The following is a 12,746-nucleotide window of genomic DNA, read 5'->3' as shown; positions in this document are numbered from 1 at the left end:
TTCTTGCATGGGAAATTCCATGCACACAGGAGCCTGGCGAGCTACAGTCCATGGGGTTGCAAAGGTGTCAGACAGACTTAGCGACTAAACAACAGGACTGAACTACACTCAAAATGCAACAAAAGTCTTTTTTTTTTTTTGCTTTTAAAAGGTAGAAACTTCTAAAGTTCACCAAAATATCAGCATCAAAACTACAATGTGGTCTTGAAATGTAATGTGTTTATTGTCCACTTAAGCACAATAAAGAAATGAGCTGTATCATGTATATTTTGAAATTCAGTGGCTAACACTGAATTCAACTTATACTCTGGTGTTAGATGTGAACTGAGAATCTAGTGTGTGCCAGTAGCTTGCAAAGCATAGTATGGGATGAACAACCAAGTAAACCACTTCTAACATTGTATAGAGATATCCACTGCAATCTGAAATATAGTTTTATAGAGAGGTAAAGCCAACCTGTAGGGTTTTAAAAATAATTCTCTTCCAGACTATAGAACAGTTTCCATTCCATCTAATACTGGACTCAATTTTCCTGATTTATTTGAAAGTGAGAATTAATGTTCTACTGAGAACCATAGATTCCTTACTGCTCGTAGCATTAAAATTTACATAATGATGAGAACTCTACACTTGCATACAAAAGATTGGGATTTTTCTTTTCCTTTAGAAATGTAGAGTAAGATATTCCTTGGAATGAGAAAAATAACATGAGGGGGAGAAGGAGAAAGGAAGGAAGGAAGGAAGGGGAGGAAATGAGGAGGCGGAGAAAAAAGAGAAAGAAAGGAATGCAGGGAAAGAGAACAGTGCCGCAGCATGACACTATGAGAAGGCATGCTATTTTGGGAAAACTACTCAAAGAACAAAGGTCATCAGATGAATACAGTAATCTACAGCAGACTTAGAACTGGTTTTGGAGCCCAAAGATGAGACAATGCTATCAGAGTCCAGCAGAGACATTGGAGCAGTTCCTATTGAGGAACGGTGAGCAGAAATCTGATGACTTGGGTTTTGGCTGCTTGCCAGAGTCTCCTGAGCAGAGACAGCAGGGAGGTGGAGAGCTGTGATCAGAGAGGAGGGCTCGTCCCTACTGAACTTACAGGGAACAGACCAGCCCTGTGTCCACAGGACCACCTCCTAGGAGTGACCATGGGACTGGATGACTACCACAGGGAGACATGATAGGGATCTGAGTGCAGACTGTGTGTTGGGTCCATGGAGCAAGGGGCTGGAGCTCTGAATGGGGAGCTCAAGACAGACGATCCAGCTCCCCCAGGGAGTGTGGGACAGAGGGCCAGGGAGCTATGCTTCTGCCAAGAAACTACCCCTTCTTTCTCCACCCCCTGCTCTCTGCAGCAGCACCAGGACCTCCATCCTTATTCAGAGATGTCTGTGCTGACAAGGCCCCATTTCTTAGGGTCACAAGTAGTCAGGACAGTGTCACCTGTCAGGTTGGATGGTGAACTTTGGGTGTCAGGTATCCACGTTGGCTCCTTGGGGCTCCCAGCTGCTGTCTGAGGGGAGAAACCCAGGACAGGGAGCACTAGGAGCGTCTGAAGCAGGAGCGCAGGTGCTCCCTGCTGCCTTGTTGGGTGGTGGCATCAGTGAACAGAATGGGGAGGGGAGGAACAGCCCCGCTCAGGATTGAGGGAAAGCATGGTCTTCCTAACTCCCCTAATGGGCTGTGGGGATGCCCAGGCTATCACCAAGGAAGGGGCTGGGCTGAGTGTCCTAGAACCTCCTTACTAGATGGTCCAAAGGAGATTACTGAGCACATATTTACATGGATTTAACAATGAAATGAAGGTAATAACATCAGAGTTTGTCTAGTTTCATACCTTCACTGGACAACAAGGAGATCCAACCAGTCCATCCTAAAGGAAATCAACTCTGAATAGTCATTGGAAAGAATGATGCTGAAGCTGAAGCTCCAATATTTTGGCCACCTGATGCAAAGAGCTGACTCATTGGAAAAGACCATAATGCTGGGAAAGATTGAGGGCAGGAGGAGAAGGGTGTGACAGAGGATAAGATGGCTGGATGGCATCACCAACTTAATGGAGATGAGTCTGAGCAAGCTCAAGGATATAGCAAAGGGAAAGGAAGTCTGGCATGCTACGTTCATGGGGCCACAAGAAATTGGACACAACTTAGCTACTGAACAACAACAATAATATCTTCACTGGAGGGTGCTGAATTTGGAAATATATTCTCAGTCAAAGTCTCTCTGCTCAACACTCTGCCCACTGTATTACCCAAACTTCAAGATTCGAGTCATACCCTTTAAGGATATTAATTTTATGTTGGCAAAGAAAATGCCTTATTCATTTTCCATCTCTTGCAGTTTGAGGTCCATGATGTTCTTCCAAGAAGGACTAAATAAAATGTTGGAGGAAAGAATGAATTGAAAGAATGAATTACAAGAATGAGCAATAAATTCTTCAAATTAAACCCAGTGCCTCCCCTCAAGTCCTGTTGTCCAGCCCTCAGGACACTGTCTCTCTGTCCACACTCCGTCACGTGGCTGTGTGTCTCTGCCCCAGTCTCCCCAGGGCATCCTTCACGTCCTTATTTCTCAGGCTGTAGATGAGGGGGTTGAGCATCGGGATGACCAGGGTGTAGAAGACAGAGACCACCTTGCCCTGCTCCATGGACGCCACAGCTCCCGGCTGGGCATACATGACAAAAAGGGTCCCATAAAAGAGGGACACGGCTGTCATGTGGGAGCCGCAGGTGGAGAAGAGCTTGTGCCTCCCTCCTCCTGAGCGCATCCTCAGGATGGTCACTGTGATGTAGCCATAGGAGGTGAGGACCACGAGGGTGGTGCCCACGATGATGAGGCCACAGAGGCCAAACATAACCAGCTCATTGACGGTAGTGTCGGCACAGGCAAGCTTGAGCAGAGGCGGGACATCACAGAAGAAGTGGTCGATGTGGTTGGAGCTGCAGAACGGGAGGCTGAATGTGAAGCTGGCCTGCAGGATGGAGTTGAGGCAGCCCCCGCAATAGCAGCCTAGCACCAGGCAGGCACAGACCGAGGGGCACATGGAGATGGGGTAGCGCAGGGGGCTGCAGATGGCCACGAAGCGGTCATAGGCCATCACGGCCAAGAGGAATGCCTCAGTGGCGCCCATTAGAGAGAAAAAGAAAAACTGAATGATACATCCCTCAAACGTAATGACCTTGGAGGAAGATACAGTGTTGGCCAGGGCCTTGGGGTAGATGACAGACAAGTAACACAGGTCCACAAAGGAGAGGTTCTTGAGGAAGAAGTACATCGGGGAGTGCAGACGGGCATCCAGGGTGATGACCACGATCATGGTGAGGTTCCCCAGGACGGCCACCATGTACAGGGCCAGGAAAAGAGCAAACAGCAGGGCCTGGGTCTGCAGACCACCCACAAATCCATCCAGCACAAACTCCAGCAGAGGCATCACTGAGAGGTTTCTGTTTCCTTGGGGTGGCATGGCCCTGAGCTGGTGACACAGAGCAGAGAGTTAGGAGCTGGTGGGAGGCAGAGAGAGGGGCACGGTCACAAAGTCATCCTCTCTTGGAGAACAGGCACCCTTCAGTGCCCAACTGCAGGGCAACTAGATACCACTCTTCTTCCTGATAAATACTAGCTGATCTGAAGCATAGCCATTTCCTCCGATTTACTAATAACTAAGTGTGCTTGGAGCACTCACCCTGTGGGAGACGGGGCATTTGCTATGAGAAAAGACTCAAGGGGTCCTGCCAAGCAGAGAGTCTACTGTGTAATAGTGGCTTATATCTCCCTGTCCTTGCTTTCAAGGACATGCTCTCCCTCCCCACAGGGATGCTCAGGTGTCTAAGCCTGCACCTCCCACCCCTTATTTACTCATTCTTTAATTTCAGAAATTGTTAAGCGCTTCATGCCATCAGGACATGACCCAGTGATAGCTCTATCCTGAGACAGGCTAGGAGCAGGTAAGGGACCAACCCTCACCAGGCTTGTGTGGAGCTACGCCTTTCTCTCCTGCAGGACCAGAGACCTAACTTAGCATCTTTGTCTCTGAGATAGGATCTTGATGGCAACCTCAGCTGAGCTCTCTGCATCCTTGAGAATCTGAGGGTTCTTTCTTGTAATGTCCAGATGTCAGCCAATTCCTGGAGAGGAGAAAGTCCACCTCCATGGTCTGAAAAGCAGCAGGTCAGGGGCTGTGACACATTCAGCATGTGGCGTGTCCTCGTTCATCCTGACTTCCATGCCCCTGGCTCCTCTGCACACCCTGTGGGGTGATTGCTTGGAGCCGTGGGAGCCACTCACACGGTCACGTCTGTCTCAGTGACTGGGTCCTCTAGCTGGGCGCTGCTTCCTGTGCCTGTCACAACCCAGACCAGGGCTGAACTCCACACTCACATGGGACATGGGCACCAGCTGTGTGATGGATGAGGGGTGGTCAGGGGAGATGCAGCCTAACAAGGGAGGAGTGAAGAAGGAAGGTGCACACCACAGTGCCTCCCAGGACTAAGAGGAGCATCAGTGGGAGAGCAGAGCCGATTTTAGAGCAGTTTCATTCTTTAGAGGTGTGAGCTGCAGGATCACAAGGCTGGCCGCCTTCAGAGGGAGTGCCCTCCCTGGGAGTCGGGGTATACAGGCAGCAGCTATGTGGTCAGTGGGGCCTGTGGAGAAGCAACGACCACCACACTCTCACTCAGCCTGCAGTTCTCTTAGAAGTTGGTCTGAGAGAGTTCCATGCTCTCCAACAATAGAGCATGCAGGAGAAAGAATGGGTTGCCCATCTTTCCTCTCCTGGCTGGCCTGACTCCAACCCTCACAGGGCAGCAGAGCATCAGAGTTTGCTAGGGATGCCCCGGCATTGTGACATGGGTTAGGAGCTGGTGGTCTGAGTGCAGTTGGTGGGATGCCCTACACACGTCGGCTGCCCACTCCTTGGCTGTCCTCCCATCCCTGTCCTGTGCACACATTCACATTAGTCTCAGCTAAGTTTTGCTGGACTCGAATAAATGAATTAAACTCAGTTGACCATTATATCTACTGCTGTGGGCAGGAATCCCTTAGAAGAAATGGGGTAGCCCTCCTAGTCAATGAAAGAGCCTGAGATGCAGTACTCGGGTACAATCTCAAAAACGACAACAATCTGTCTTCATTTCCAAGGCAAACCATTGAATATAACAGTTATCCAAGTCTATGCCCCAACCAGTAATGCTAAAGAAGCTGAAGTTGAATGGTTCTATGAAGACCTACAAGACCTTCTAGAACTAACACCCCAAACGATGTCCTTTTCATTATAGGGACCTGGAATGCAAAAGTAGGAAGTCAAGAAATACCTGGAGTAACACGCAAATTTGCCCTTGGAGTACAAAATGAAGCAGGGTAAAGCCTAACAGAGCTTTGCCAAGAGAACATACTGGTCATAGCAATACCCTCTTCCAACAACATAAGAGAAGACTCCACACATGGACATCACCAGATGGTCAGTACTGAAATCAGATTGATTATATTCTTTGCAGCTGAAGATGAAGAAGCTCCAAACAGTCAGCAAAAACAAGACTGGTAGCTGAGTGTGGCTGAGATCATTCACTTCTTATTGCCAAATTCAGACTAAATTTGAAGAAAGTAGGGAAAACCATTAGACCATTCAGTTAAGACTTAAATCAAATCCCTTACAATTATACAGTAGAAGTGACAAATAGATTCAAGGGATCAGATCTGATAGACAGAGTGCCTGAAGAACTATGGAAGGAGGTTTGTGACATTGTACAGGAGGCAGTGATGAAGACCATCCCCAAGAAAAAGAAATGCAGAAAGGCAAAATAGCTGAGAAAAGAAGAGAAGTTAAAGGCAAAGGAGAAAAGGAAAGATATGCCCATCTGAATGCAGAGTTCCAGAATAGCAAGGAGAGATAAGAAAGCCTTCCTCAGTGATCAATGCAGAGAAATAGAGGAAAACAACAGAATGGGAAAGACTAGAGATCTCTTCAACAAAATTAGAGATACCACGGGAATATTTTATGCAAATATGGCCACAATAAAGAACAGAAATGGTATGGCTCTAACAGAGGCAGAAGCTATTAAGAAGAGGTGGCAAGAATACACAGAAGAACTATACAAAAAAGATCTTCATGACCCAGATAACCACAATGGTGTGATCACTGACCTAGAGACAGACATCCTGGGATGCAAAGTCAAGTGGGCTTTAGAAGCACCACTATGAACAAAGCTAGTGAAGGTGATGGAATTCCAGTTGAGCTATTTCAAATCCTGGAAGATGATGCTGTGAAAGTGCTGCACTCAATATGCCAGCAAATTTGGAAAACTCAGCAGTGGCTACAGGACTGGAAAAGGTCAATTTTCACTCCAATCCCAAAGAAAGGCAATGCCAAAAAATGTTCAAAGTACCACACAATTGCACTCATCTCACATGGTAGCAAAGCAATGCTCAAAATTCTCCAAGCCAGGCTTCAAAAGTATGTGAACCATGAACTTGCATGCTTAAGCTGGATTTAGAAAAGGCAGAGGAACCAGAGATCAAATTGCCAACTTCTGCTGGATCATCGAAAAAGCAAAAGAGTTGCATCTATTTCTGCTTTATTGACTATGCCAAAGCCTTTGACTGTGTGGATCACAACAAACTGTGTAAAATTCTTCAAGAGACGGGAATACCAAACGATGTGACCTGCTTCCTGAGAAATCTGTATGGAAGTCAAGAAACAACAGTTAGAACCAGACATGGAAGAACAGACTGGTTCCAAACAGGAAAAGGAGTACGTCAAGGCTGTATATTGTCACCCTGCTTATTTAACATCTATGCAGAGTACATCATGAGAAACGCTGAGCTGGAAGAAGCACAGCTGGAATCAAGATTGTCAGGAGAAATATCAATAACCTCAGATATGCAGATGACACCACCCTTATGGCAGAAACTGAAGAGGATCTAAAAAGCCTCTTGATGAAAGTGAAAGAGAAGAGTGAAAAGTTGACTTAAAACTCAACATTCATAAAACTAACGTCAGGGCTTCTGATCCCATCACTTCATGGCAAACAGATGAAGAAACAGTGGAAACACTGGCAAACCTTTTTTTTTGGCGGGGGTGGGGGGAGGTGCTCCAAAATCACTGCAGATGGTGATTGCAGCCATGAAATTAAAAGGTGCTGTCTCCGTGGAAGAAAAGCTATGACCAACCTAGACAGCATATTTGAAAGCAGAGACATTACTTTGCCAACAGAGGTCTATCTAGTCAAGGCTATGGTTTTTCCTGTAGTGAGGTGTGGATGTGAGTGTTGGACTATAAGAAAAGGTGAGCACTGAAGAATTGATGCTTTTAAACTGTGGTGTTGAAGACTCTTGAGAGTCCCTTGGACTGCAAGGAGATCCAAGCCCTCAATCCTAAAGGAAATCAGTTCTGAATATTCATTGGAAGGACTGATGTTGAAGCTGAAACTCCAACACTTTGGGCACTTGATGCGAAGAACTGACTCATTTGAAAAGACCCTGCTGCTGGGAAAGATTGAAGGCAGGAGGAGAAGGGGATGACAGAGGGTGAGATGGTTGGATGGCATCACTGCTTGGGTGGATATGAGTTTGAGTGAGCTCGGGAGTTGGTAATAGAACAGGGAGGCCAGAAGTGCTGCAGTCCATGGGTCGAAAGGAATCAGACACGACTGAGTGGCTGAACTGAACTGAAGCTTTTCTGTCCATCTCTGTGCACCTGCTCTTCATACACACAGCAGAGCCACTGTGACCAGAGTGACCACCTTTCCTCCGCCGTCCCCGGCCTGCATTCTTGCTTTTATGTCCCCTGTGGTTCCCAACTTCATGTTGTATTCTGTTTCCCAGGACAATTTGTCCACTTCAGGGGCCTTGGGTCCTGAGAACAGTGACCCCTAAGATGCCTAGTGAAGCACATGAGAAGCAATTTGCATTTTCTTCTGGGAAGCCAAGATGGTTTTTGAAAATAAACTCACACATTCCATTGGCTACTGAGATACTGCAGTGGGGCTGTGGTCGCTTCAGTAAACCTGTGATTAAACTTGATATGTACTTTCCCCTGTGAAGCAGAAGAATCTAGTGTTGTCTGCAAGCCTCTGGGTCCTGTATCCTTTTCCTTGTAAATTTAGTTAGGCAAATGCAGTCTGAGGCCCTATAACAATATCATTACCTAGAGCTGGTCAGAAATGCAAGGTCTCAAGCCACTGGATTTAAGCCCATGTTTATTTGAGATGTCCTGATTATTTCTACTTTTGTTAATGTTCAGACCTGCTGCCCTGACTGACCCTGCCCAGTGCAGTTGGGAAGTGGGCAGTGATATGTCCAGGATCCAGGTCCCCAGGACTCACCTGTCAGTGATGCTGACCACGTTCTGCTGAGTGATGACCGCGGTGCTCCTGTGATGTCAGGAGGGGCATGGCTCACCCAGGACCCCGTGCTCCCAGGGAGGACGGGACTCCTGACCCAGGTCTGTGCTGATGATAATGATGTGGCACTGAGGGCCCCCTCCCTTGTCCACGTCTGGCCTCCTGTGCAGGGAAGTGAGGGTGGGGAGGGTGCAGCAGAGAGCACCTAGGTCACAGTGAGAGGGAGGTCAGGTGCTCCAAGGGCCTTCTGCAGGAAACTCTTAGGTCTTGGTAAAAGCAGAAGGTGGGATGGACTCAGCTCACCTGCTGCTCTGTGTCTGTCCCTCAGCCAGTTGGTACTCATGGCACCTGCATCTTTGGGTCCCTCTGCTGGGAAGATGCTCTCCACATGGCACAGCTGGGATTTGTGGCCTCAAATGGCCAATTAGGTGAGACTTGGCCTCTGAGTGCACTGGGGCTCCCTACCCCCAGGTCCCAGAGAGATGTAGTCCTGTGGCCAAACTTCCTCTGATACATCTCAGCCCAGAACAGGATGGTTAGCAGTGACTCCCTGAAATCATTCTGAACTACTGGGGTCCACTGAGCAAGAAGCAAGACAATTCAGAGGAACCCAGTGGTCTTCCTTGGAAAGGCCTCCCTAGGGCTACAGCTATGACCTTCTGGCCCACAGCCCTTCCTTCCTGTTTCATCCTGGTGTGTTGGCATGACAAAGAGTGATGTGCAGGACTCTGTGCCTGGTGAATAAGCACAGCCCTTTCTCGGTCATAAGGTGGCTCTTCTACCAATGAAGATTTAGTAAACATATGTTAAAACAAAATATTTTCACCTTGGGCAGACATCCAAAATCAAATTATAAATGTTGAATATGGTTAGTAGAAAAACATAGAAAGTTTTATAGTAAAAAGTTGGAGAAAGTTGTGTTATGAATATCCTTAGGAAAATGAGGCTCTTCTGGCTCAGCAATTATTAGACAAAGTAGACTTCAGGGGGAAAGTTTGCATATTATAAAGGGATGTTCAGAATGAAAAGGTCCAAGCTGGATGATGTGAAAAATTTGTTTGTATACAAATTATGAAAATTTAAAATATATGAAGTAAAAACAATTAAAAGAGATGTAAACATCCAAATCATGATTGTGTCATCACACTTTTCTCAGTCGTTGACGGGATAAACCGAAGCATTGTTGCCGTGTGTTACATTGTTTCAAAGTGTTAGCACTGCGGACCTGCTTGGCTTCGACGCAGCGCTGCACTCAGCAGCTGCGGAATATACACTCCCCTGAAGCAGACACAGCATCAGTGTAGTGATGTGAGAAATGTCTGCCCCCAAAAGTGAGTACCCAGAAACTCAGAACGTGACCTTACTTGGAAATAAAGTCTTTCCAAGTGAATTAGTTAGAAAGATGTCATGCTGGATTAGGTGGGTCCTAAATTCATCTGGTCCCATGGGAAATTCATCTGGATACTTCATGGGAAATAGATGGGAAAAAGTGTCGGACTATTTTTTTCGGCTCCAAAATCACTGCAGATGGTGATTGCAGCCATGAAATTAAAAGACGCTTAATCCTTGGAAGGAAAGTTATGACCAACCTGGATAGTATATTGAAAAGCAGAGATATTACTTTGCCAACAAAGGTCCATCTAGTCAAGGCTATGGTTTTTCCAGTGGTCATGTATGGATGTGAGAGTTGGACTGTGAAGAAAGCTGACCGCCAAATAATTGATGCTTTTGAACTGTGGTGTTGCAGAAGAGTCTTGAGGGTCCCTTGGACTGCATGGAGATGCAGCTAGTCCATTCTCAAGGAGATCAGCCCTGGGATTTCTTTGGAAAGACTGATGCTAAAGCTGAAACTCCAATACTTTGGCCAACTCATGTGAAGAGTTGACTCATTGGAAAAGATTCTGATGCTGGGAGGGATTGGGGGCAGGAGGAGAAGGGGATGACAGAGGATGAGATGGCAGGATGGCATCACCGACTCGATGCACATGAGTCTGAGTGAACTCCGGGAGTTGGTGATGGACAGGGAGGCCTGGCGTGCTGCGATTCATGGAGTCGCAAAGAGTCGGACACAACTGAGCAATTGAACTGAACTGAAATTCTATAACTGGTGTCCATCAAAGAACAGGAAAAGGGCATGTAAAGATGGGACAGAAGTTGGAGTGATGCAGGAACAGGGGAAGGAACATCAACATCACCAGGAGCCCCCAGGAAGAGGCAAGGAAGAATATTTGTCTAAAGCTTTCAAGGGCAGCAGCCCCTGCTGACGACTTGATTTTGGCCATCTGTCCTTCAAGCTTATGAGAAGGTAAAGTCCTGTGGCTCTAAGTTGCCTGCTTTCTGTTGGCCAGTCACGATGACTCTGGTGACTCTCACGGGAGGGCAGCGAGGGTCTGCTCGCACCTGGCAAGGTCAGCAAATCCTTCACTCTCCCACTCTCCCACTCGCCCAGGGGCGTGTCACCTCTCTGCTCTGTGTCAAAGTGTACTCTGCATGGATCTTTACCATCATTCCAATCCTTCCATGTTCTCCATCACTTATTTCATTTGCTTTAAACATGAAAACATAACTGAATTAGTTGTAGAATCTTCTTTAGAGAGACATTTATATTACTTGCTTTTAATTTGGTTTTTCAATAATGAATATTATGCAATGGACATTTTCCCATCTCTAAAGTGTATAAAGACATACTTTTTCTAAACCTCATTAATTTCAACATTAATCTTACACAATGGAGCCTCCTTTTCTTCCATCATTATTCCATTTTGCCATCCAGTTACTCTTTTGTAGAGATAAAAGCCTTCCCTTTCAAGATGTCCTGGTTTCAAGGGACTGTTTGGTCTATAAGGTGCACCATTACCAAGGTGTTGTCTAACATGGTGGGCACAGAGGATTGTCCACGCCAATCTCTCTTTTCTGTTCTAGTTCTTCAAAAATCTAAATGGACTACATGCATAACATCTATGGGAACAGGAGGTTGATTTTTTCTTTTTCTTTTTTTTTTTTTTGCTGTAAATCATTCTGGCCTTTCACTGCTCTTGGTGAGCAATCACATCACATAAATTGATGTTTATACTTATCTGGGAAATTTTCCTCTCAAAAAGAGTGTACCAATGGAATGCTATCAGCAATGCATGAGTCTTAGTTTTCATATATCCTCATTTTTCTGCGTGTGTTAAATCTGTGCTGTTCTGTTTTAATTTGTATTTCCTAGTTGCCAATGTGTTCTGGTAACTTTTTCAAAGGATTTCTGGCCACTTGGGTTTTCTTTCTTATTTTCTTTTAGATATTTGCTGAAGCTTCAGTTTCGATTGTTGCCCTAAGTGGAATGACTTAGGCCATCTCTCTCTGGCTCCTTATTTCCCAGTCCTCTACATATTCTTTGACATGGTGCACCATCATTTACATTCAGCTTTTTCCCTTGAGTTTATAGCGTTGATTTTAGGGTCAGAGATAGTTAACTCTGGAGTACAAGAAATGGAATTTAGGAAAGTTTCTTTGTCTTGATCTGTGTAGTGGTGAGGTTCGGGAGTGGATTTCACTGTATAATTTTTTATATAATGATAAATATAAAGTATTAGCATAAATAGAAAGATCTATGTATTCCATTCTGAGACTAGGAAGGTGATACCGTGCCTGGAGGTCTGGGTTATTATCTCTAATGACAATGTCACCCATACCCTTGGCGTGATGGAGCAGGAACCATGGAAACATCTGACCCAAATGGAGCCACCAGATTCACATCAGAACACTGACCTGGCTCCTCGATGAGACATACTGTTTGTCAGACCTGAGCCACTGAAGCAAAACCTGTGCCAGCGACGTCCATCACACCATGTGGAATCTTGCCCACATACTCTAATTATTTCTCAAGCAATTCTCTTTTGTGATGATGGTGACGGTGGGCTGGAAAGAGGCCAAGTGGGGGCAGGAGTCAATGCTTCTTGGAAGTTAGTGCCTTTCAGTCAGTGCTCATCACTGCTTAACAGGAGATGGCAAGGCCCCGCATCTGGGCAGGGTCAAGGGAAATGGTTGGATATATGTGGAAGTCACTAGGGGCTTTCTTCTGTCTGTAATTTGGGTCACGGTGATACAACAAGACAGTGTTTATGTTCATTTCTACAAAAAAACTCTTAATAACAACACATTTTTGTGTCTGCAATACAGAAATATATGAGGGGAGAGAGAGAACAGTATTATTGCGTAAACATAAATAAATATTATAAATGCATGTGATGTTTCAGAATTCAAAGAATATAATTCAGTACATTAAGAGAACGATGGCAGGAAAAATCCAGGATCGTCTCAATTAATACAGGTAAAATTTGATAAAAATCAACACCTTTCCATCATGTATATGAATGTAAGCCATGATATATATATATGTATATACATATGTATATATGTATATA

At 45.7% G+C, this 12,746-nt stretch overlaps 1 protein-coding gene across 1 annotated transcript; it reads right to left on the bottom strand.

The window, feature by feature from the left end:
* Nucleotides 1-2,513: 2,513 nt before the first annotated feature.
* LOC128044927 (olfactory receptor 12-like) lies at nt 2,514-3,464 on the bottom strand. The gene has a single exon (XM_052637347.1). It carries the CDS (start codon nt 3,462-3,464, stop codon nt 2,514-2,516), a length of 951 nt encoding a protein of 316 aa, XP_052493307.1.
* Between the last annotated feature and the right edge of the window lie 9,282 nt (nt 3,465-12,746).

This window comes from Budorcas taxicolor, chromosome 3 (assembly GCF_023091745.1).
Source record: "Budorcas taxicolor isolate Tak-1 chromosome 3, Takin1.1, whole genome shotgun sequence".
Taxonomy (NCBI): domain Eukaryota; kingdom Metazoa; phylum Chordata; class Mammalia; order Artiodactyla; family Bovidae; genus Budorcas; species Budorcas taxicolor.
The sequence above is the reverse complement of the archived record's forward strand: the minus strand, read 5'-3'. Positions and strand labels throughout refer to the sequence as shown.